The sequence below is a fragment of the Balaenoptera physalus genome, assembly GCF_965194825.1.
Source record: "Balaenoptera physalus genome assembly, chromosome: 16".
NCBI classification, from domain to species: domain Eukaryota; kingdom Metazoa; phylum Chordata; class Mammalia; order Artiodactyla; family Balaenopteridae; genus Balaenoptera; species Balaenoptera physalus.
This window is the reverse complement of record NC_138898.1, coordinates 63222865-63247602: the sequence shown is the minus strand read 5'-3', so window position 1 is coordinate 63247602 and position 24738 is coordinate 63222865. Positions and strand designations below refer to the sequence as shown.

The 24738-nt window shown below is 49.5% G+C and overlaps 1 protein-coding gene across 8 annotated transcripts in view; it reads right to left on the bottom strand.

Moving 5' to 3' along the window:
- CLEC16A (C-type lectin domain containing 16A) overlaps positions 1–24738 on the bottom strand; it is a 240330-nt gene that overhangs the window by 147370 nt on the left and 68222 nt on the right. For all 8 annotated transcript variants that reach the window (XM_082429632.1, XM_082429633.1, XM_082429630.1 and 5 more), the window contains exons 11-16: positions 24329–24458; positions 20376–20476; positions 7516–7638; positions 3849–3958; positions 3027–3071; positions 361–411 (exon numbers count right to left, since the gene is read on the bottom strand). In XM_082429632.1, the coding sequence (XP_082285758.1) occupies positions 361–411; positions 3027–3071; positions 3849–3958; positions 7516–7638; positions 20376–20476; positions 24329–24458 (560 nt within the window). The remainder of the gene's footprint in view (positions 1–360; positions 412–3026; positions 3072–3848; positions 3959–7515; positions 7639–20375; positions 20477–24328; positions 24459–24738) is intronic.

Genomic DNA, 24738 nt, shown 5'->3' with positions numbered 1-24738 from the left:
TCTTATTTCCTTATCGGCAAAAGCAGGATAATGATAGCAGTGACTCCCATCAGGCTGATGTGGGGATTAAGAGATTTCACATGTATGACATGCTGTACACACCTGACACGGACTAAGTCCTCAATCAAATACTATTCATATCAAAGTGAATCTTTCTGAACCAACTTATGACTCAGCCTAACTTAGGGGGAGTGAATGTCATCTGAAATTTCACTGGTGGGGATCAAAAGGCACTGTTTTCAACGCACTTCCCCACCAGTCTCTGCCATTCCGACGGAAAGCTCCGAATGAGACGAATTCTCCCCTGGTTCGGCAGGACAAGCTTTGCATACCCACAAGCGCGTCTGGCCCCTCACTCACCGTCATGCTCCTGTACTCATCTTCAAACATGTCCAAAAAGATCTCTTCTCCCTAAGAAGAAAGGAAGGAAAGAGAAGATTATGCACATTTTTTTTCCCATAAACAACAAAGTATTATAAACTCCAGTTCGAGGCTTTTGGGGCCATCTGTTTCTTATTAGCTAGTTCTCGTAAATCACCAGGAAGTGAAATACACACGTGAATAAGAACACACACACCCAAATGAAAGCCCAAATATCAAATTGCACCTCAACGCTTTTCTCCTTTTTTTCAAGCATGTGTAGTTAGATTTCTAGTGTCAAGGCAGTTAATTAAAAACAACAAAAATAACTTCATATATAATTAAAATATAAAAAGGGTTAATGTTTCAAGTATTTAATGTCATCTGCTTGCTGAGAATGGTTGGAGAAAATAAGAATCTCAGTTAAGTTGTCATGTTAAAGCTAAGAGGCTCCACACCTCTGAAAGGAAGAGTATGATTAAATATGCTTAACTCTAAAATTATACAGCTTGTTCCATTTGTTTTTGAGGCGCGCCTTTGGGGTTGTGGAGTTCCTGCAGCCCTGATGACTCTGCCCCGGAGGTCCCTCCCAGAACAGGGTGGCGGGGAGGAATTGGCTCTGAGACACACAGACCAGGGGCCAATCTCAGCCGTACCTCTTGGAGCCTCTCTTTGTTTCACTGCAAGACTGGGATGAGAGCCCACGTCTGTGCAACAGGAAGACAAAATGAGTTGATGCACACGGTCATTATGACCACCCTGGATAGGACCGCAGCGGGGGAGGGCAGGAGAGACTTGGCTGAGCGAGTCAGGGCTGTTAGAGCTGGCCTGTCTCCTACGCGCCCTCCCCAACCCGCCCCCCGGCCACACACACACAGTTGGGGGTGGGAAAAGCCATAGGTCCTCTATATGTTTTTCCAGTGATCAGAACCACAGGTAAACTTGAAAGTTCTTGTGTGGTGTGAGAACCATGCAATAACCACAGAAATAGCAACCCTTGAGAATATCCATAAGCTTGTGAGATACTGTACTTAGGGTGCAAACCTTGTAGGATACAAGAGAGAAAAATCTGGGTTGGGAGAAGGGAGCTGCAATTCAACTGCAGTTCTCCTTTTGTCAGTGAGAAAGAAAAATCCTCTGGGAAGATGCCTACCTATATGTCTCCCTGTCTTTGCAATCCAGAAGCTTTCTGGGGGCGGGGGAATAAAGTAAGAGCAGTTATACTGGAAAGAGCTTCAAAGATGACTGCCGAGGACTCCTATCCTCACTGCAAGGCCAAGTGTGGTTTGGGCCGGGCTAAGGGGAGACTGGGATTTCTGCCCCGGCGCGTGGGGCCCACGGTGGTGCCACCCTTGTCTGGGCACGTCCACCGTGTTGCAGCTGCGTGGCATCATCTGATCCCGGCGAGGTACACTTCCAGATTACATGACCTGGTTTTATCTCAACGAACACTGACAATAATGGGCAGTGGCTTAAAAAGCTTCTTACAAAGAAAAAGATTCCCGTGCATATATGTATCTAGCTCACCAGCAGTTTAAGGAGAGTACAAACAATGAATAACAGTGCAAGTGAATGAGAAAAGGGCGGGGCCGACGCCTTTCCTCCTCCAGGAAGGATCTCTTCATCAGCCAGAGTACAAGGGCAAACCGCCACTCACTGGGTCTGGAGAGATGTGATGTGGAGGCCAAAAAGTCAGAAACTACTAAGCCCGCTTGGCATATGGATTAATCCACTGTTGCTGACAAATGATGAGCCTTGCCTAAGGCTATATTATGCCTTAAGAAAAGAGGTAGACAAAACCATCACAATGCAGTATCTTAAAACGAATCATCTGGAAACTGAAGACAGATCTACAAGTTTTCCAAATACTGAAAGTTACGGTGGTCCTTTACCAGCTCTCACTAAATTCATGATAAATGTTTAGAGCCTGTATGTGCACACAGGCACACTTCATTTTATTGCACTTTGTTTTACTGCTTCACAAATACTGAATTTTTTTTTACAAATTGAAAGTCCATGGCAACCCTGTGTTGTCAGATGATAGTTAGCATGTTTTAGCAATAAAGTATTTTTAATTAAGGTATGTACTTTTTTTTATACACCATGTTATCACACACTTAGCAGACCACAGTACAGTGTAAGCACAACTTTGATTAGCGCTGGGAAACCAAAACGTTTGCGTGACTCTCTTTATTGTGAAATTTGCTCTATTGTGGTGATCTGGAACCAAACCCACAGTATCTCTGAGGTCTGCCTGTACATGTATACAAATATTACACATGCATATAATTTATAAACTCATATGTAATTCAGTAATTTTATATGTATAAGCATATGTAATTCATGAACACATAAGTTCATATGTATTATTTAGTCATATGAGTATCTGTATATAATTCATCATTTACATGTAAATTCATCAATAAACAAATTCATATATAATTGATAAATAAACAGTCCCATACTAGGGGTGAGTCCTCAAAAGTTGTACTGATACAAGAGCATGGACAGATAAGTGCAGAGACCACTGCTCCGGAGAGGATGAAATTGAACATTTTTACTCAGGACCCATAGGGTGTTAAGAAATAACTGAAGACACTACAGTCTGGTTTATACGACACACACACACACACACACTGCTGTACCCCTGAGTTCTGGCAGTTTACCTTATAGAAATGCCGCACCAGGTGGACACTTTCTTCTCGGGCTCCCTGTTAAAAGAGAGGGAGGGTGTGAGGGGGCAGGTCTCACCGAGGCGAGTGAGTTGGGTAAATCACAAATGCTAAAGTCTGAGTCTATGTAAGACATATGCTGGGCTAATAATCTTAATCTATAAAGTGGTTCTTCATAAGGGGGTGGGGGAGAAGGCGCTCAAAATAAAAACGGGCAAAGGACAGACGATTCAATGTGATGACATGGAAAGTTGTTGATACACAGTTACATGAGAGAAACGGGTTCTACAATATGGCCTTGATGACTGTTTTTATAAAAAGAAAACTTCACTTGTAAACGTGTGTGTGAGTGTATGTGGTATCTGGAAAGACACACACCGAAGTGTCAACTATCATTACCTTTTACCTCTCTGTAGTTTCTAAACTTTCTAAAATAAACATGGAAAATAAGAGGGAAAACAATGAAAGCTATTTAAAACAATGAATGAACATAGTAGCACGATAAACCATAAATAAATAAATGTGTACCTGTACACGTATAAAACTTCCATAATATAAAAAGAAAAAATCCTGGAGACAAATACAGAGCCAAATACAAGAGAACTACTAAAACTCACTATTAAGTGGGCTTCTCGGGCCCATCTCAGTGGAAGGGCAGGTCCATGGGAGCAAGTGGGTAGAGGGGGCGGCAGAGGTCTGGGGCCCAGCTTCCTCCCAGTGGTGCTGCGGACCGGGCTGCGGACAAGATGCAGCAGCTTCCCAAGACCTCCTCCTACCCTCCCCCAGGGCACGGGCGCAGGAGGAAGGGGGCCTCACCTCCAGGCAGGCCAGGTGTACGTCCTTTATGATACAGCCTGTGCTGGTCACGACTTGCTGCTTTAGGAGCAGGCAGCTCAGCTCCAGCGTCGCCAACCGGATCTTGCCATCTGCAGGGCACACCAGGGTCAGCCGCGTGCACCCCGGGCTGCACGCCCTCACAGGCAGTCTCTTGCCTTCCCGACTTGGAGGTCAGCAGGTCAGCTGGCAGGTTCCCCGACATCCAGTGGGGGTACAGAGGGAACCCCCATGTGCCAACCTCCTTCCCAATCAATTACAATTGAATGTTTTCATCAAAACCGCCTGTACCAAATGCTACCCAAAGTCCCCTTATGGAGGGAGGGGAGGCAGGAAAAATGGGTAACCACTTATTACTGAAGGCCTAGAAAGTGGCCATCTGCGGTCACTTTGCTTGTCCAGCATCCCTTCCCTTTCTTCAGGGACGAGCACCCCCAGTTTCCCTTGGAGAGCCACCAGCCCTGCTCTCGGTCATGTGATTTGGGTGGAGCTGGTCCTGCTTCCCCTGTCCCGGGGTGGGCACATCCCCCAGGCTGGTCAGGGCCATCCAGCCCCCTGGTCACAGTGACTGGGTAAGGGGCGAGCAAGGGAGCCAGTCACAGCCAGTCACAGCCAGTAAGGCTCAGTTCCACAACTTGCTGGAACCACCAGGCTCGAGACCCTCTCCTCGTGCTGGGCTGCGGAGAGGACAGGGACAGCGGTGGGGCCCTGATGGCCCGAGCACTACAGTCCGCAGTGGCCACCTCACCAGCGTGCTCTACAAACTGAACCCCGAGTCCTCCCTTCCAACAGGCTGCCCAGTGTCTCTCCTACAGCAAGTCCAGAGCCCGACAGGTGGCGGGAGCTGCAGGCAGGCATCTGGCCAAGGCAGAAGGCCACAGAGCCCAAAGGCAGGCTTGAAAACATTGTTCGAGCCCCGGACTCAGCTGTGCCTCAAGCCAGCGCCCAACAGACGTGAAGTCACACAAGCCAACAGTCTTGTTTGTTTGTTTGTATTGTCTCAGCGAGTCTCAGTTGGGTTTCTGTCAACTGCAACCAAGTTCTGACTAACACAGCCTGCTGTCCTGCTGTGAGCCAGGCATGGTCTGGATGCTTTAGAGACGCTCCCTCAAGGAGTCTCTCTAAAACCCCACCGCAGTGGGTGCTCTAAAGGCTGAGGTTTAGAAAAGTGAAGTGGCTTGTCCCAAGTCTCACCCTGGGCTGTGGTGGACTCCAGGTGCCCTGAATGCCAAAACCCACATCTGGCATCGTCCCTAGAAAGCACCCGTGACCGCCTGACTGAAGGGCATCCTGCTCTTAGCAAACTCCCCCTCAGTCTTTAATCTCATTTCTGGGGAGAGGCCTCCACGTGGAAGGAGGGGCCAGGAGAGGGGGTAGTTTCTAGGCCACATCTCCGAGGTCTTGGAAACAACAGGGACCAGGATGGACCACTGGGGAAAAACTCAAGGCAGACACACCGCTGCACACCTCCCTGGCTGGCCTGTAATGCTGCGTGGGTGTGTGTGTGTGTGTGTGTGTGTGCACGTGAGTGTTAGGGCGGGGGTGGGGGTAGGGCAGCAAACAGGTGAGAAGAGGGAATCTGTTTGCCCAAAAATGAACTGGTTACATACGAGCAAAACCAGGCCTTCCTAAGCACGACACAACCCCAGGGGCCACCCGGGCAGAGGCTGGTTAGTCTCAGCTCGGCCGTCCTCCCGGGCCCAGCCCCACCACCACTTCTGCACCGCGGCCCAGGCCCGGCAGCGCCCACCCGCCCTCCTCCAAGCTCAGGAGTTCTCCGGAGCACAGTCTCACTCCCGCCTGCCCCTCCACGGAGCCACGCTGTGGGCCAGGTCAGAAACGCCCCTCCTGCTGCCTCCAGGCAAGCGGACGGTGATTTTCCACCAAGACCCTTCTTCTTTTCCAAGTTCCTGCCAAGTTGCTGAGTATTCCTCCTGCTGGCCCATCTCTCCAGGGCAACAGAGGGAGCAGCAAACTCCTGAGGCCTCATCGAAGCTTCCAGATCGTCCCTCTGAGCTGCCCCAACCTCTTCTCTTCAGAAATACACCGTCCTCAGGGGGCCTGCTGATCCTCCCCACCGTGGAGGCTCCTCCCCAACACTCAGGCCATGCTCCACCTTCCCCATCACCGAGGCACGTCCAGCTCACGCAGCTCCTGCCAACCGGTCCTGGGCCACCATCCTCAGGAACGTGCTCCGCCTCCCCCAACTAGACCTCCCGTGGAAACTGACTCCACCGAGCGCCCCTCGGTCCTGAGCCACCCACATCTTTCTTGCCACCCAGGACACCCTCCTCCTGGCCCTCCCCCTCCCACGCGGGGCCTGGCCCAGGCTCTGGAGCTGGCTCCCCCTCTATGTCACTTCCAGAGATCGGTAGTGGCCCAGAGCTCAGTCCTAGACACGCCTCTCTCCTCTCCTGTGACTTTTTTTTTTTTTTTCTCCTGTGACTTTAAAAACCATCTGTGAGCCCCACAGTGTTAGTTCTGGCGCTGAACCCACACTGAGGTCTACATTCCATCTCCACATGGAGTCCCAGACTGCCGGGACTTCACAGACCCCCAGCCGTGGCTCCTGGAGGACAGGATCCACGTCTGTCCCCTACTTCCTACACCCTCATCCCTCGCATACAGAGGCTGGCATGCAGGAGGCACTCAATAAACACTTGTTGAGTTTACCGATACCCTTTAGGCCCTGGACCCGGTTCTCCAAGCCCCTGCACTCACTCCACAGCAGTCACACTGTGCTTCTGGCCACCACCCCCCTTGATTCTGAGGTCCTCAGCTGCAATCACAACCCTGGACCGCTGCTCTTCTCCTGAGCCTGACCGGGGCCCGCCCCCTGGACGGCTCCTGGTCACTCAGCTCAGCGGCTCTCTCTCCACCAGGCTGCATCTCCGTCCGGCCCTTTCCTGCGCACTCACTCACGCCCCGATGGCCTCTCTCCCTGCCTTGCAATTAGGGTTGCTCAGCCTCAGCACCATTGACATTTGGGGCCAGATAATCCTTTGCTGTGGGGGCCCGTCCTGTGCACTGTAGGATGGTTAGCAGCATCCTGGCCTCCACCCACTAGATGCCAGGAGCAACCCCTCCCCAAGTTGTGACAACCAAAAATGTCCCTGGACATTGCCAGATGTCCCCTGGGGACAAAGCTGCCCCCAGTTGAGAACCACTGTGCTACTTCATTCCACTTGCTCTTTCTAGCCCCTACTGTGGCTGCAGGTCGGTGCTGGCCAAGACCTCAGAACTAGGCTGACACGTGCCAGACACCGGGCACGTCTCGTATTATCAACCTTCCCCCTCATTCACACTCTCAGCCTAGTTCATGCTCAAATGTGGCCTTGGGCCACCCCAAGAGGAGGGTTGCAGACACAGGCAAAACTGACCAAAGCAGGGTTGAGTATGGAAGAAGAAAGAGAGGGTCTGGCACAAACACCATGGGGGAAGGAAAGAGGAGGAGACCCCGAGATGAAGACACAGCTGGACGGGAGGGGTCTGGGTGGCCCAGGACACAGGGGTATGTGGCAGGGGAATGGCTGAGGTCTGCCTGGATTCCCAGCAGGGCCAGATCTAGAAGCCAGGGCTCCTGGTGCCAGCGCGGGGCCTGGTCCCCGTAACTCCACCACCCCTGTGAACCACCCGCACGCCCGGGCACCTGGCTGGGCCGCGTTGTTCATGATCCTGATGAGTCTCTCAGCCAGTAGGTGGTTGTAGGTCGTCTTCTCGGCCGCAGTGGGCACCGGCAGCTGGATCCGCTCGAGTTTCTCAGGATCCATGCCTGGAACGGAGAGAAGGGGCCGACTGTAAGCACAGCTGCCATACCGAGTGCCCTCCATGTCCTGAAAGGCCCCTTCGAGCGGGGCTTCCTCAACCTCGGCCGTACACGGTCCGTCTTCGTGATTCCTGCCATGACCGTGTGCTGCCTGTACTATGACTCACCTCAGAGTTTTCTGTAACTGGACCTTAAGTAAATATATTAAAACATGTATTTTCTTTTCTTTTCTTTTCTTTTTTGGCCATGCCACGCAGCTTGAGGGATCTTAGTTCCCCGACCAGGGATTGAACCCAGGCCCTCGGCAGTGAAAGCGCCGAGTCCTAACCACTGGACCGCCAGGGAAGTCCCTAAAACATACATTTTCTAACACTACTTGCAAATGGGAAATCAGCATGGCTGCGATACCAACAGTAACAAAGTTTTTATGTTTCAGCCAAAGACTGTTGACTGGCTACTCACTGTGGCCCGAGGCCTGCTCTGAGTTAGAAAGGGCGAGCGGCAGGTACGTGAAAGGTGTTGAGATCACACTAGCCCGACTGTGACATGCTCCTGGGCACAGTCAGAGGAGTGGGAAGGGGGTGGGAAAAGGAGAAACTCTGGCACTGCAGGCTTTGCTGCCGTTTCGGGGCTGGTCTGCGCGCCCCCCGAGGCCACCCCTGTGTGAGACCTGTCCCACAATGGGGGAAACGGACCAGACGGAAAGGAACCTACAGTTGTGCCCACCAATTGCATCTCTAGCTCTTAACACCAAACTGGAGAGCTGGGCCCCTGCGTGGGAAGCACAGAGGCGGCAGCCCCGTGCCGGGCTCACAGAAAGGCGCAAATGCGACAAAACTGACAGAGCGGGTCTACGTTTAAGGGGCAGAGGAATCACTTTTCCTCCAGGGAAATCTAACAGCATTTCAAAGACAAAGATGAGACGGGGTGGGGTGGGGGAGGGGGAGGGTGGGGGGGCTTGGGAAAGGAGAGAGGGCGCGCTCGGAGTCTAACTGAACTGAGCATCACTTTTCCTAAAGCAGGACCTGGGGGCCAGGGTGACAGGACGACCTGCTGGGGTCACTTCGCCAGCCCAGGTGTGGGACAGGCAGTGCTCCAAATCCCTCTCTTCCCGCCGAGCCCAGCTCTGGAAAACTAGACTTGCAGAAAAGCTCGCAGAAACAAACATTTCACTTGCTCCATGCCTGGGGAGCTGGAAGGATTGTTTGTGCCTGAAGCACGTCTTTTCCAGTTATTCTACAAAAGGGGGGATGGTGGCACTTCTGGGAACTCTTGAAATACGGCCCCTTGAGTACTAGATGATGCTTCATTTAGAACCCTGACAAAATAGCGGAGGATAGCAGTGAGGAGCTGATTGTCTGGATTCTAAGTAACTCCCACACTCACACATTGACGTAATAAACCATAACAATATATCTTGTGCTACTGAATTCCTTCCAACTCCGAACCGGAGGTTAAGTCATGCCAAGGAGATGACACGGGTGGAGGCGGCCCGAGGGCTGGAGGTGAGCAGGTCCCCCTCTCACACCGCACCAATGTGGCTTCATCAAAAAATTTGACTGTGATGAAAATTTGATTTGTGGATTCTGTATCTCGTTTTGATGCTAAATGTCTAGCTCTGAAGCATTCTGGTTTATTAAATGGCAAGAAGGACATCAACTGAATCTTTCTGGCATTTGCTTTTTTCCAGAAATGTCAACACCGTGTGAATCTCTCTCTACCCTTTCGTTCTTGGCCCTCTGGGAACTGTCAGTCAGTGATTCTGGGGAAAACAATGGCTCCCCGGCCTGCCCGGCACATCACCCACTTCCATGACCCCCCATCCGTCATCCCACTTCAAAGAAGACGGTGCGAGGAGCCAGCTTCTGGCTCCCCCGGGAACGCAGCAGCAGCGGCAGGGCCTGGGAGACAGACTCGGACCAACTCTTGAATTTCCATGGAGAGTTCCCTTTTTTGTCTCTTGCCTATTATTGCCCTGACTCCCTTAGAATTTGTCAAAAATGAGGAAATCTGTGGCAAAATCTTTTCTCAACAGGAAGAAAAACCTGCCAAGGTTATCCTAACCTTCCTCAGCTAGCAGCTCCACTCTCCGTGAAGCGGGGGACCCAGGGGGACTGAAAAACCTCAAGACTTCACAGGACCAGATTCCAATGCAACCTCTTCCTTTAGTGAGGAAATTAAGGCCCAGAGATGTTAAGTCACGTCCCCAAGGTCACAGACCACGTTAGAGGCCCAGTTAGAACTAGGTTGATTCCGGAGATGGACAGGATCCAGACGGGGAGGGGGTGGCACCCCCTGTGTGGTGAGCTGACCACAGCAACAGTTTGAGAGGGGCCTGCCCTCTGGTCTGACAAAAGCTACCGCCAGCCCCGCAGGGCCTCCTCGTGCCCTTGGGCTCGTTCTCTCCCAGGGTTCTTGCTGCACTGTGGCCGGGATGGAAGGGGAAAGAGCCAGGTGCCAGGTGCTGGAGGAATTTTGTTTCGATACTTACCTCTTGGACTCCCAGCCTCCTTACATGTTCAATGGGAATAATTACAGAAACTGCCCGTCCCAGGGTTGCTGTCAGGACGCAGTAAGAAGCAGCACTCGGTCACGTTCAATAGTTACCTGTCGTTACCTTGCACTGATGGGAATTTTTACTTTGAACGTGGCTTAATGTAGTTCTATATCAGCTGTGTTATAAGAGGAAAGAAAGAATGAAAGAACAAAAGGACGGAAAGGAAAACAAACTAACCGAAGCTAACATCAAGCTATTTTAGAAGGCCCAGAGAAGGCACGCTGAGCTGCCTGTCGGGGGCGCGGGGGACGTGCAGCTAGGTTGGACTCTGAAGGATGAGATGCTCAGGGACGACCAGGACTTGCCAGGCCAAGGGGCAGAGCTCGGGGAGAGCGGGGTCGGGGCTTTGGGTGGAAGTGATGAGGCAGAAGCCAGGGGAGGGACAGACACGGCTTGGATGCCAGGACCCCTGGAGGGCAGCCAGCGGGTGACATGATCTGGTTGTCATGGCCAACTCTAGAGCAGCCCGCATCCCCCTGGCCACTCAAGGTGATCTCCCCGCTTCCAGCACTTTCCCAAAACAGACTCCATGTTGCAACGCATCCTATGTGCAGTAGATTTTACCACCAGCCAAGGGGAGGCAGAGAGCAGGGTCCACTCCACACAACACACGGCAGGACTTTGTAAAGAACCCCTCTGGGCATCTCCGCTCTTTCCCCAAAGTTCCTGCTCGGCCAGGTGCCTCATTCCCTCCCTGTCTCTCTCTTTTTCCCACCATGGCCTCTAAGACATTCTTCTGGGTCCAAACAAAACAGTGGCTGACAGCTGTGAATGAACAAGGTCAGTGTGACAATATGACAATGATATGCATGTGAAAGGGAAACGGCACGTGTGCAGGTGGACGGATGGACAGGCAGACAGACAGATAGACATAGACACACACACACACACACACACACACACAGGTTTCCAGTCACTGAGAAGCAGGTTTTGTTGCAAACCCGATCGAGGTCCTTCGCCAGCCATTTCCCTCTGACTGAAATAAACACTGTAGATAATATACTGTCCTATTTGCTTCAAGCCCCTAAGTGCCGAGTGACAGACAAATTCCAGAGAAACCCAGATGCACTTCACACGGCCCGGGAAGCCGCGCTCGCACGTCCAGATTCCAGCAGACCACATGCTTCCTCGTTCCCGCCCCACCGGGGTCAGATCCCTCTCTGCCCCAGTGAGTCAGAATGGGTCTCCCTTGCCATCACTCCCACCCTACAAGCACCGGGCTGCGGACTGGCGGGGGCCAAACTCCCAACTAACTAATTCAAAGAATCCCAAATAGAAGGGAAGGGTGTGGCTCCGTGATGTCGGTAACCAGATCCTAAGCTTCCCCTCTGGGTTCTAGATTCTTCCTCCTTAGTGGAAACCCCCATTCAGGACAAGGGTAGAACAGACCCAGACCAAAGCTACATAAAAAGAAGTAGACAAACAAACCTGCCTAAAGAGACCACAATAGTGCCAGGTAAAAATAATCGTCAAAAAATTTTTTTCTTGGACTTCCCTGGTGGTGCAGTGGTTAAGAATCCTCCTGCCAATGCAGGGGACATGGGTTTGAGCCCTGGTCGGGGAAGATCCCACATGCTGCGGAGCAACTAAGCCCATGTGCCACAACTACTGAGCCTGTGCTCTAGGGCCTGCGAGCCACAACTACTGAGCCCGTGTGCCACAAGTACTGAAGCCCGCGCGCCTAGAGCCCATGTTCCACAACAAGAAGCCTGCCCACTGCAGGGAAGACTGGCTCCAGCTCACCGCAACTAGAGAAAGCCTGCACGCAGCAACGAAGACCCAATGCAGCCAAAAATAAATAAACTAAAAAAAAAATTTTTTTTCTTTCTTTCGGTCTCCTTGGCTGGAGTCACACAAGCATTGCCAGCTTTGGAAGACTATAGACCAACTATTTCGAAAGCTAACCAGATGTTGGGCCAATTTCCAATGTACTTCCAGTTCTGATTATGTGTCAGTCGAGATCCAAAATGGTATTTTGCCAACTCTCCGCATGGCAAAAGCCTCCCTTTATCCTGTTACCTTTCAACCTTTCCCATACCTCTCGTCCATGTTCCAGTAACTTCTCAGCAAAACACAAAAAGCAAAAAGCCCAAGATTCCTCTTGGGTAAACAATGATAAATGGAGGGGGCAGGGAGCAGAAGGGCTAGTGGGTGGAGCAGGGGAGCCTTTAGGAAGACGAAGCTGCAAAACTCACCTCCCTTCCCCTTCCCCTGGGCCAGGGCCCTGCAGACTCGACAAAGGAGAGAGGGCTGCATCTGCTATTACAGATGTGAACCAGCCTTCACCACGAGGCCAGACGGAATCACAGCGAGAGCCTTCCTCCAACCGGTCAGCCCTTTCCACTGCGCGATATTCATTTCGGTGCAGCATCTAATCTATTATGATTTACTGGAAGGCCTGAGCTAACATTTGGTTTTTATTAACATTGCTTTTATGTTAAAATTGTCTTATGATGGAAAATCTATCAGAAAGAGACCATTTCATTAGGGGCCCTGCTTAGAGGGCACGGGTCTGGAAAAGAGAGGCTGAAGGTTAAGTGCAGCGAACTGCCTGCTGCCTAACCAAAACAGAAACCACCCACCCACCCACCGCCACCAAACGGCCCCCACCAAATGCAGACCTGTGCTCGCAGGCCAGACTGGAGCATACACCAAGCGGCAGCTTCCCTTGGGGGTGCCCCAGGCACCTGGGCCTCAGGGTGCTGAACGTGAGCTCTCCAGCTTCCGCTCCCAACCTGTTTCATAGCCCACATTCGCCGGTTCTGGAAATGGCACCACCAGTCACACAGTGGCAGGAGGCAGGGCCCTGGGCATCACACAGACTCCTGCCGTGGTGCCCCCTCCCACCCAAATCAAGCAGAAGTCTCCGCCCCCGGCCCCACGCCTCCCCTTGTCTCCCTGTCTTCGTAAATGGCCACACACAGCTGCCCCAGCGTCCCTTTCCCTCACCCCCCACATCCAGTCCATCAGCTCGTCCTGGCTGTAGCTCCAAAATGTATCGTAAAACCTTCCAATTTTTCTCCATCTCCGCGGCCAATGCGCCGTAATTCAGTCTACGTTATCCCTGCCTGGACTACTGCAACAGCTTCCTCACGAGCCTCCCAGCCTTCCCCCTTGCAACTCACTCCCCCACCCCCATTAACCGACTTTCCATCCAGCAGCCAGGGTAATCTTCCAAAAATTTCCATCTGACCATGTCACTCTTCTACTTAAAAATCCTTTAGGTGTTTCCCACTGCACTTGGAATAAAATCTAAATTCCCTTTTGCGGCCTTCAAGGCCCTTCACGATCTGGTCCCTGCCCACCTGGTCAGCCTCACCTTGACCTGCTTTCTGCTCCTCAAACCTGTAAGGTCTTTTGCACCTCAGGGTCTTTGCACAGGCTGTTCCCTTTGCCGGGAGCACTCCTGCCTCAGATCTTTGCAGAGCCGACTCTTTCCCATTCTTCAGGCCTCAGCTCTGATGTCTGTTCCTCAGAGAAGCCTTCCCTGACCACCCAAGCTAGTGACCCCTGCACCACCACCCCTGGCTTCCTCCACAATCACAGATCACACCCGTCACGCTGTCTTCTCCTCCACCACTGTCGCCTTGCTCCCTCCGCAGCAGCCACACTCGCCACCAGGAAAATCTCTGTTTGGTTCACCGCTGTGTTCTCAATATTAACCACAGTGCCTGGCATCTAAGAAGGGCTTCAGAAATATTTGTCAGAAGGCTGAATGAGTAAATAAATGAAAAGCATTAGCAGGAAGTGGAAGAAGGAATTAAATTCCCTCGAATACAGAGTCCCACTCTTTTAGGAAGAAAGAGAGGTGGGCTCCCCAGCAGGACCTCGGCAGGGTCGTCTCTCTGGCCACATCGTGGACGAAGGAGCGTGGTGTGCCAGCCACCACTTCTCCACTCCCCAGCACACGGCGGGGCTCCTGGAAGGAAGCCCGCTCAGAAAGCCAGCCCCCCGTAAGACGAAGTGTTCACCCACGTGCCCCCTGGCCTTCTGGAGCTGGGCACCCCCACCCCCGCCAACAGCACCCTCCCTGCGGAGGCCCCGAGTGCACCGAGCACCGGCTGCCAGGAAGAGAGCAGCGCGGGGGAGCTGCCACTCGGCTGAGAGGCAATCAGTCAGCAAGCTCTGGCTGAGCGCTGACCGGGTGTCAGGCGCCGAGCTGAGTACTGCAGGAGGCCATTGAGAGCGACGCGGTCTCTGCCTTCAGAGGCCCGGCGGTCCAGAGTGGGAGAGAAAACACGCGGAGCAAAAGCATAAAAAAGTGCCATGGGAACTTCATGGAAATTAAAAGCGTCTGCTTTTCCAAAGGTATTGTTAAGAAAATGAAAAGGCCAGCCATAGACGGGGAGGAAATCTTTGCAAAACACATCTGATAAAGGACTTGTATATAGAATATAAAGAACTCTCAAAACTCAACAATAAGAAAATGGACAATCCATTAAAACACGGGCAAAGGAAATGAGAAGATGGCAGACTAAGCACTTAAAAAGCTGTTCAACGTCATTAGTCATTAGGGAAATGCAAATTAAAATCACAATAGGACACCACTATGTACCCATTAAAATGACTAAAACAAAAAAGGTGGTCGTGCCACCCACTGGTGAGGGTATCAGAACACCAGAACCCTCGTGCACTGGTGGTGGGATGTAAGCGCATGCGTTCGCTTTGGAAAACAGTTTGGCAGTTTCTTAAGAACAAACACACACACACCTATCATATGATTCAGTCATCCCATTCCTCAGCATTTGTCCAAGAAAAATGGAAATACACGTCCATACAAAGACTTATATACAAGTGTTCACGGCAGCTTTGTTCGTAATGGTCAAAAGCTGGAAACAACCCAAACGTCCGTTCACAGATGAATGGGTAAACAAATTGTGGTACATTCACACAGGGAATACTACTCAAACATAAGAAGAAAGGAACCACGGATACACACAACAACATGGACGAATCTCAAAATAATTATGCAGATTGAAAGAAGCCATACAAAAAAAGAGTATTTATCGCACGATTTTATTTACATAAAAGTCTAGAAAGTGCAAACCAAGCTATAGTGACAGGGAGCAGTTCAGAGTTGCCTAGGGAGAGGGGTGGGAGAAGAGAGGGACGGAGGGGAGACAAAGGGCAGGAGAAAACTTTTGGAGTGATGGATACGTACACTGACTTGACTGTGGTGATAGTTTCATGGGTGTATACATGTGTCAAAACTTATCAAATTGTACACTTTAAATATGTGCAGTTCACTGTTTATCAATTATACCTTGATAAAACTTTCTTTTTTAAATGCTACAACTTCCAGCCAAGAAAGGCAAACCATCTAAAACAATGGTTACGAGACACTGGACAAGACAACAGGCAGCATAGGAGGGTGACCCTGAGAGAGAAGAAACTAAGGCAGTGTGCCCAGTGATTGCTCCAGGTCTCTGTCTGGAAAGTTTCCAGGCCTCACCACTGACAGAAAAAACCCAAACAAAGCTCACGGTCTCTCTGAGGTGAGAAGGCAGAGTCTGCAGTTCAGAGAGGCCAAGTGGCTGGAATTGATACAAGACAGTAGCAGAGACGGGGGAGCTGCACAGATCGGCGAGGGGGTTCCTTCTTAGGTTCCCGCTAAGTTCTGCCCTGTGCATGCAGGTGAGGAAAGGGAAAGGCCTGCTGGGAGGAGGCAGGTGGAACAACCCCAGGAGCTCACACGGGGCTGAGAAGAGCTCACATTCCCAGCGGCCAGCGTGGAAGGACTACCTAATCATGGCTTATCGAGTAGAGCCCTTGGAAGGGGACGGCCTCTGTACTGGGGCCAAGTGAGCCAGAGACTAAAGGCTGTTCTGGACTAGCACCAACAAAGCTTAAAAGCAAGCGTCTAAGAAGACCTAAACGACTCCTAGTAACTTCACCCTGTCCCAGGACAAAGCCCAAAAGTATTGAAAGGAAGCAAGAATTCAGCATCCAAAAACATAAAATTCATAGTAACTGTCAACCAATCAAAAAATATCAGGCATGCCAAAAAAAAAAAACAAGGGAAAATATAACAAATATAACCTAAAATCAAACCGGAAGAAAAATCAATAATAGAAACATGGCTAGAAATTACACAGATGATAGAATAGACAAAAAGAAATCAGAAGGGAAATTATAAAATATTTTAAACTGAATAAAAATTAAACCACATATATCAAAATTTACTGCAGGCAGCTAAAGCAGTGCTTAGAGGAAAATGTACAGCATTAAACTCACATTTTATAAAAGAAGAAAAGTTTAAAATTCAATGACTGGTATGGAGAGGGTATGACTGAAAAGGAATAGCATGAAGGAATTTTTTGTTTGATAGAATACAGCGTAACACCTGATTATAGTAGTGTTCACACAAATCCATAAATATGCTAAAATTAATGGAACTACACACAAAATGAGTCAATTTTATTGTATGTTAATTTTTAAAAGTAAAATAAAATAAACTGAGTAGCATAAAAAAAAAAATCAATGATTTAAGCTTCCATCTTAAGAAACTACAAAAAGAAGAGTAAATTAAAATTGAAGTAAGCATCTAAAGGTAAGAAATAAAGAACAGAAATCAATGAAATATAAAACAGAAAAACAACAGAGAAAAAAATCAATGAAACCAAAAGAAAGTTCTTTGAGAGGACCAATAAAATTAATATAAAATTGATAAATTTCTAGCCAAACTGATCAGGAAAAAAAAAATGAAGACCTCAACTATCAATACCATGAATTAGAAAGGGGGCACCACTATAGATCCTACAGACATTAAGAGGATAATAAAAGAGGAATTCCCTGGTAGTCCAGTGGTTAGGACTCTGTGCTTTCACTGCAGGGTGCATGGGTTCGATCCCTGGTCAGGGAACTTAGATCCCACATGCTGCACAGCACGACCGAAAAAAAAGGAAAAAAGAAAAAAAAAAAAGGAGGATAATAAAGGAATATAGTAAAAAAAGTTTATGCCAATAAATTCAACAGTTTAGATGAAATGACAAATTCCTTGAAAGACATAAGCTACCAAAACTTGAACAGAAGAAACAGATAAGCTTTAACAGTCCTGTATCTACTATAGAAATTGAGTACTTTGAAACCTTTCCTCAAAGAAAACTCCAGGCCCAGATGGCTTCACTGGTGAATTCTACCAAATAGTAAAGGAAGAAATAATACCAGTTCTACCAAAACTCCTCCAAGAAATTCAGGAGGAGGGAATACTTTCCAATTTATTTCGTAAGGTAAGCATAACTTGAGAGCAAACAAAACAAGAGAATTACAGGGAGACCACAGACTAATAACACTCAGGAACACAGGTGCAAAAATCCTTAACAAAGTTTTAGCAAATCAAATCCAGCAAAGTATAAAATGTGCCTGCCACACGAGGCGGTACTAACCCAGAGTGAGTATCACCTGAAGGGATCAGAGAAAACTTCCAGGAGAAGGTGAGTTCTCAGCAGACCCTTGACAGTTGAGCAGAATTTCAATAGGTGGTGATGTTACGGCAGAGAAAATGGCAGGAAAAAACACAGATGGATACAAGAAGGTGGCAGATCAGCCAAGAACAGGTAGACGTGTTGGCTCTGACTGGGGTGGCTGCCAGGCTTCCAAAGAAGCTCCCTTCTCTGGGAGCAGTTCCAGACACAGAGCTGAAACCCCTGGAGCCAGCTCTGTGCTATGTGACCCTGACTCTCACCCACCCAACCCCCAGCCATAACTGACTGTGCCAGAGTTAGACATATCACCAGCCTGGAACAATGAGATCTCTTGCCCAACAGTTTGAAACCTGAACGGAGACAGACTCCCTGCCTGGGATCTGATGGGCTCACAACACGATCTACCTTAAGGGAAGTCCCCAGAGCTGGTCCTGCCCTTCCCTCGGCTTTTCGGCAACTTCTTGGATCCCACGAGCTGCCCCAGGGGCCTTCCTATAAGACTCTCTCTCTTAGTTAAATTAATGTGAGGTGGTTTCTGCGCCTTGCAACCAAAAGAATATTAAAGAGTTCAGTGAGTACCGTGACAGCCACTGCAAGTTTATCTCCATGCAAGAGTTCAATCACTGCGTAGTAAAGTTTGACTCCCTGGGCCGGAGCCAAGGGTTTATGACAGGGAAGTTGGTGGAATCAGGTCAAGTTAGAATGGTGGGTGCAATCCAGATACTCAAAATGGCAGGTACAGGAGACTGGAGTTCAAGGGAGAGAAGAAAGCACCAAAGGTTTCTGAACAGGGGAAGGACACGGTCAACACAGTCTTACAGAGAATCACCCGGCAGTGCTGTGGAGGATGGATTATAAAATGGCCGTGTGTTTGACCCCTCGGGGAGGCTGTGATCATGGCCACTGGCATGACGTGTTCAATATCTCTCTTGCTCTCGTGCCTTTGGTTCTCGCCTCCAGCACCTCACTTAGAGCCAGGCACTGAGTCGTGCTCAGTTAAATTCTGCTGATCAGACAGGCTGAAGAGGGAGAAATGACAACACCTGATGACTAAATGCTGGGCTCAAAGGAGGGAAAGAGCTAAAGGTCGTGGCAGTTTCAACCTTGGCTGGCAATTTCAACTGAACCAGAAATGGAAGGAAGTGTGATGAGGTCAGGGTATATCTTGGGGGGATGAGTGTGGTGTAGACAGACTGTTTCAAAGTGGAGCTCAGTCACCTAGGTAGAAGTCTCCAGCGTGCAAGGGTCAGGAGTTCAGACTGCAGGGCTGGAGTGAGGCGGGCTTGGAAGGTGAGGGTCGGGGGAATGGCAGGCGATCCATGGGTGGGACCAACTCCCATCGGTCAGGCTTGGAGTTCTGTTTACTCCCAGTAACGGAGGGCTCCCGTGTGCCAGTCACCAAGGCAGGAGCTGGAGGGAGTCGCAGAAACCATGGGAGTGAACGAGATTGTGGAGGGAGGATTCGGAGCCTGCTATGCATCTTTTAGAAAAGTCTCGGGCTAGATCTACACCCTTGCGTGTGAGCACAATGACTTATACAGGAGCAGAGCCATCGTGGCCAGTCCTGTCTCTAGTGGGAAAAGCCTGGAAATAGACTCAGTGTCATTCAGTAAGGGGATGGCGGAATAAATGATGGCACAGACACAGGATTAAAAAGCACGAGGCAGTTCTACAGGGATGGGAAGTGACATGTTGATACATGACGATGTGAGAAAAACAAGGCACAGAAGAGACAATAAAGAATGAACCTCCATTCATGTTGGGCAGGGGGTGGGGAACCCACATAAATAAAATAATATACACTTGTACTTGGGTTTGCATGGATATCTTTAAAAAGACACACAAGAAACTGTTAACATGAACTGCCTGTGAAGAGAACTGGAGGACAAACTTGAGAGAGGAGGACTTTTTCACTATATTTCCTTTTGCCACTAATCAACTTATTTATCATGATTAATGATTTAAGAGTAAGTACATACTTTATGTTGAGTGCTCTCTAAATGATTCCAGCCATAGGCTGTCTTAGTAAAACCCACCTCCAACTACCTCCCAATAAGCTTATGAAAAACCTACTAAAACAAAACTTGATGCAAAGTCTCATCTATGCCAAGCCCAGCGCTTGGCAGGGTCCAGAAGGAATATTCTTGATTTCTTCTTCAAAGAGATTCTGATGTGGTGCTTTGAGAACTTGCCCGTGTCAAGCCAGGTGGCACACACACCAGCGACTGTTCTCAGAGAGGAAGTAAATGAATGGATTCTAATCAAATCTGTCAGCTCCGCGGGAGTCTGATCCTGACCACTCGGCCTCAACAAGGGAAGCCAGAGAACCACACTTTTCTTCAGAAAGGAAACCTATGCTTCCACACAATCCACTCAGAGTCTATTTTAGCTCTGAACCCAGAACAGCACATCAACTTTTATAAATAGCAAAACCAAGATTACAATTTGACTGATTTCTGTTCTGATGTTAGGAAAGAGGTAGGAAGTCTAAGTCAGTTGTAAACCAAGGGGTTGAAAGCAAACCACAGTGCGAACAGTCATGCTGGGTTGGACGGTCAACACTTGAAACTCCCCCTCTGCCCGCCCCAGCCCCGTGCTGCCTGAGTAACCGATTCCTGTGGCTTTAGTCTGTAGAAAAGCACCTGAGAAATTCTAACGAGGCTGAAGAGAAGTTCTGTGGGAGTCTGCCAAAAGCAGAAAGGAAATTCTTCAAGGAAAGCAGCTTTCCTTTGCCCTGAAGGCAGACAAGCTGAGCAGCTTACCTTTGTTATGAGACATCGCGTACAGGAGGCAGAGCACGAAGAGCGCGTGGTAATCGTCGTCTGGGCTGTCCAGGGCATGGTACACCATATCCAGGAAGGGTCTGGAAAAGAGGGGCACACGTGAGCCTCACCTGCACACGGGAAGCAGCTGCCTTAGCCCTTTACAGCCCCACCGCCAGCATGCAGCGCGTCCGCCGTGTGCCCAGTCCAGCACCAGGCCAGGAGGACACAAAGGGGACTGAGAGGCAGGCCCCGCCCGTGCGAAGCTGCCGTCTCCGGGATAAACCGACTAAGGAACGAACCAACCGCTTAATCACTCAGCATCGTTCACCCGCTGTCCCAGACACTGGGGATAAATGATACCAAGTCTCTGGTCTTGCGGCACTTCCATGCCAGTGGGCAGACAGAGAATGGACACGCCACATCATCACTTCAAAGAGTGACAAGAGAATGAAGAAAACGGGGCAATGTGATAGACTCACAATAGCAGACAAGGCACCAACAAGTCTGAACAATTTTAGAATGTGGACCCTGGAGCAAGAACTGCCTGGGTTCGACTTCTGATTCTGCCTCTTCTGAGCTGCAAACCCTTGGGTACGTTACCTAAAACTTTCCCCCATCTGCAAGATGGGGATTAAACCCTTCGGGGTTACTGTGAAGATTCAAGTGAAATGACAACAGAGAGGCATTTAACACAGGCCCAGGCACAGGGTGGAAAGTGCTCATACATGAGAGCTGCTGTGGATGTCTATTTTGAGTATTCCAAGGGCACTTCTCCAAGATCTCACTTTGGCAGGCCCTGGCCCAGTGATTTCTTGGGCTGACCTTCCCGGACTGGAAGGGATCGATAGGAAGTCTCTCGCCTGATGCTTTGTGGGTGAGATCTATAGAGTGGCTGCAAATATCACAAACTGCACACCCTGAATGCTGCCCTTCCAGGTGAAGGGCCTGGCCCGGAAAGACTCTTCAACACGAGGATACTAGAATATGCACAGGTCTGGCCTGTAGGCAGGAGGCTCTGATCCCATGACTGTCTGCGGCTGCTCCCGGATGCCAGGTTGAAGCCAAGAGAGCACAGCAACTCAATGAGTGACCAAGGGCACACTTTACCCCTGGAAGGACACAAGCTACTGTCAACACTGCTGACTGGGCGGGGGAGCGGGGGGGCGAGATGGTGCAGCAGAGAAACAGGGAGACTATTCACTGCATAACATTTTCTACTTTTTTGAATTTTGATACTCCACAAATGTATCACAGATTCAAAATATTATATTGAAAAATGCAGAAGCAGTGAAACGCACTTGTCATAACATTTCAAACAAGCACGTGACACACAGAAATTAAAGGAAGAAACTTTTAAGGAACATTTACGTTCAGGCTCTATTTCTCTGGAGCCCCAGATCTGTCATCACCATTCAAATGCGCGAATAGTCTTGCCATGTGTGGATCTGTTTTTTTCTAAGCCCCTAGCAATAACGCTTCCAAACGTAAGAGCAGGATAAAGTATAAAACACTTTCTTGTAAGCCAGCTGCTTGGAATTTGGACTGTATTGTCATTTGGGAATAATAAGAATAACCAAATGCCCAGTAGCAGAGGGAGGGCTGAGTGGATATACCATCTTTCATGAGACGAAGTATTATGAAGCCATTAGAATTTTGTTTACTAAGAGTACAATAAAGTGAAAAAGATGCTTGGGGTTTGATATTAGAGAAAACCAAGACTAAAAAGTAATATACATGGCTATTGGGGGTATAAGCTATTGGGGGGAAGAAGGGCCGAATTCCCACTATATTGGCATTGAAAACTGACTGGCAGGAAATCACCAAAATGCTAATAACAGCTGCCTTTGAATTATGGAGAGCTTTTTTTCCTTCTTTATACTTTTCAAGTTTTACATTTTCTGAATGTGTATTACTTTTTAAATTTTAAAAGGATTTTTTTTTTTTTAAAAGAAAAGAGAGAATGTTGTGAATGGTTTCTGGTTTCTTAAGCCTATATTTAACCATGAATGCAGATATAGCCCACAGTGTATGGCGAATATAAGGACAGTTCCACTTTGTACTATGCTGTTTCTTTGGACAAGCAGACCAATGTCAAGATCCAATTCATGTCAAGGACAAACTGTCCCTTCCCTCATCCTCAGTGCCCTCCTCCTGGCTCAGTGCAGGAGGTGAGAGGACAGAAGTCCGTGGCTGTGTCTCTGACAGCCAACAACTCAATACCTTTGCAAAGGTATTGGCAACTCTCCACGAGGGCCAGTCTCTCCCTGGCACCTGGTCTCAGAGCACAGCGCAGCTCCTGTCCAGAGTTCCTGGGGGCCACAAATCTGCATGTGGCCCAACTTAAGACACAGGATCAGCTTCCATTATGAACCATGTGGTAGAAGATGCCAAAGTCACCGAAAGTTAAGAAACAATCTCAATCAACTCTAAGAAAACCCCTCTCTTCACTAAAATTCAGGAAAAAAAGAAGTCTCAACTCCAACACTCCAACGTAACTTTCTGGTCGGTTGACTTTTTGTTTTTGACACTACGTGGGTATTTTTCCTCCTTTAGGGAAGCTACAGTATTACCATACTATGCAAAATACGTGCTGTTTCCATTTATTAGATCCTAAGAAACTGAACACACCATGACAGTATTCATGGAAAAGCAGCCGCTAATATTCTATTAAGCAGATGCGCCTACATTAGCTTAAGCATCCCCCACGACATGTCATTTTTGGTTTTTCAGTGATTCATATTCGAATTAAAGCCGTGCAAGCACCTAAAGGTTGCTTCACCCTCCCTTTCTGTGTTTAGAATGACTTTCTTAATTTTCAGAGCTTCAGGTGTCACATTTTGTTGTCACAACACAAAGTCAGAAAGGTCCTTGTCAGTACAACTGACAGCCCACATTGTGCTGCAATGATTTTTATTTAACCAAAACTAAAAGTGGCTCCCCTGTGCAACTGATAAAAATTAATCCTGTCTGTTAGATAATTGAAACACGTGTCAAGAAAGAGATAAACAAGACGCGGAGGAAAAAATTAGCCTGCTTCGAGTCTTTACTTTAAGTTGCATTAATAAATAGAATGCGTGTGTGTGTGTGTGTGTGTGTGTGTGTGTGTGTGTGTGTGTGTGTTTCATCCACCCCACCGAGAGAGTTCAGGAAGTGAATGCCTTGCAGGCTGACAGAGAAACCATGTTGCTGTGCATTTATTACCACTAACATGGGATTAGGAGGTTATCGCAGGCATCTGCGCAGTAGGGCCATCTGATAAGGTTGAAGAAGCCCTCCTAACAGTTTGCTGCAACTTCAGGAGCAGCCCTCCACCCAATTCCTTCTGGAAGGGGTGGTGCTACAGCAAGGCTGCAGGCAATGTGGCATCTGGAAGCTTTCAGAGGACATAGTTTGGGCAGCCATCACTGAAATGAACAATCAGGCAGGAAGTTGAAGGTGGACAGCAGCATTAAATCCAGCATTAAATCGTGCAGGCTGAGTCACGAGGTCAGGCCCTACGGACAGTGGTGCACGTGGCGGCAGCAAATGAATGAAATCCAAACGCTTTCCCCAAGGGGATCCTTTCTGGGGACAGCAGAGTATGGCCAGGAGCGGCCAGTACCAGGCCACACCCGTTAGGATGCGGCCCAGCACCAAAGTGCTTGGGGTGGTGGTGCCACGCCTCGGTCACTCATTCCAAGGGGTGAATACCACGGCCTTGAGGGCCAGCTCTGTCCCTGTGGCCTCTCGAGAGGAGCCGTTGTCTCTGGTGGAGAAGAAGGACGGCTTGGCCGGGAGGCAGAAGAGGCCATCAGCGAGGGGCGGGGGCGGGAAGAGGCCTGGCTTATCCTGTGTGGGCACCCGGCCAGGGCACCCCCTTGCACAACATCCCAGAGACCGAGCAGCGGTGCCCTACCCCCAGCCCCCGATGGCTGGCTCGATGGCAGCCCTCCCGCAGCCCCGGCGACTACCTGCTCCACTGGACGCTGTCCAGGCCAGTGGCGGCGCTCTTCTCCTCGTCCGTGGTGTTCTGCTCCTGCACCGAGGTGCTGGGCGCCAGCTCCGGGAGCTTGCTGCGCTCCATGATTACCATCTCTATCTCTGGAAGCAAACACAGACACCAGGATGAGCCCACACGGCCCCGGACAGAGCTTTACAGACACTCTCGTGCTCAAGATGGAGCCTGGCAGACCGCTCCGCACGCGTCCAGCAAACGCTCGACGGCGGTGGTGGAGCCCCTGCAACACGCACGCTGGGGGGAACTAAGACCGAGGCCTGAACCTCTCTCTCCTTTCATCTTGGCAGCGTCGAGAAATGGGGCCCTGATTTTGACAAGAAAGCACAGATTGCAATGATTTCAAGATTTTTTTCTTCAACAGTT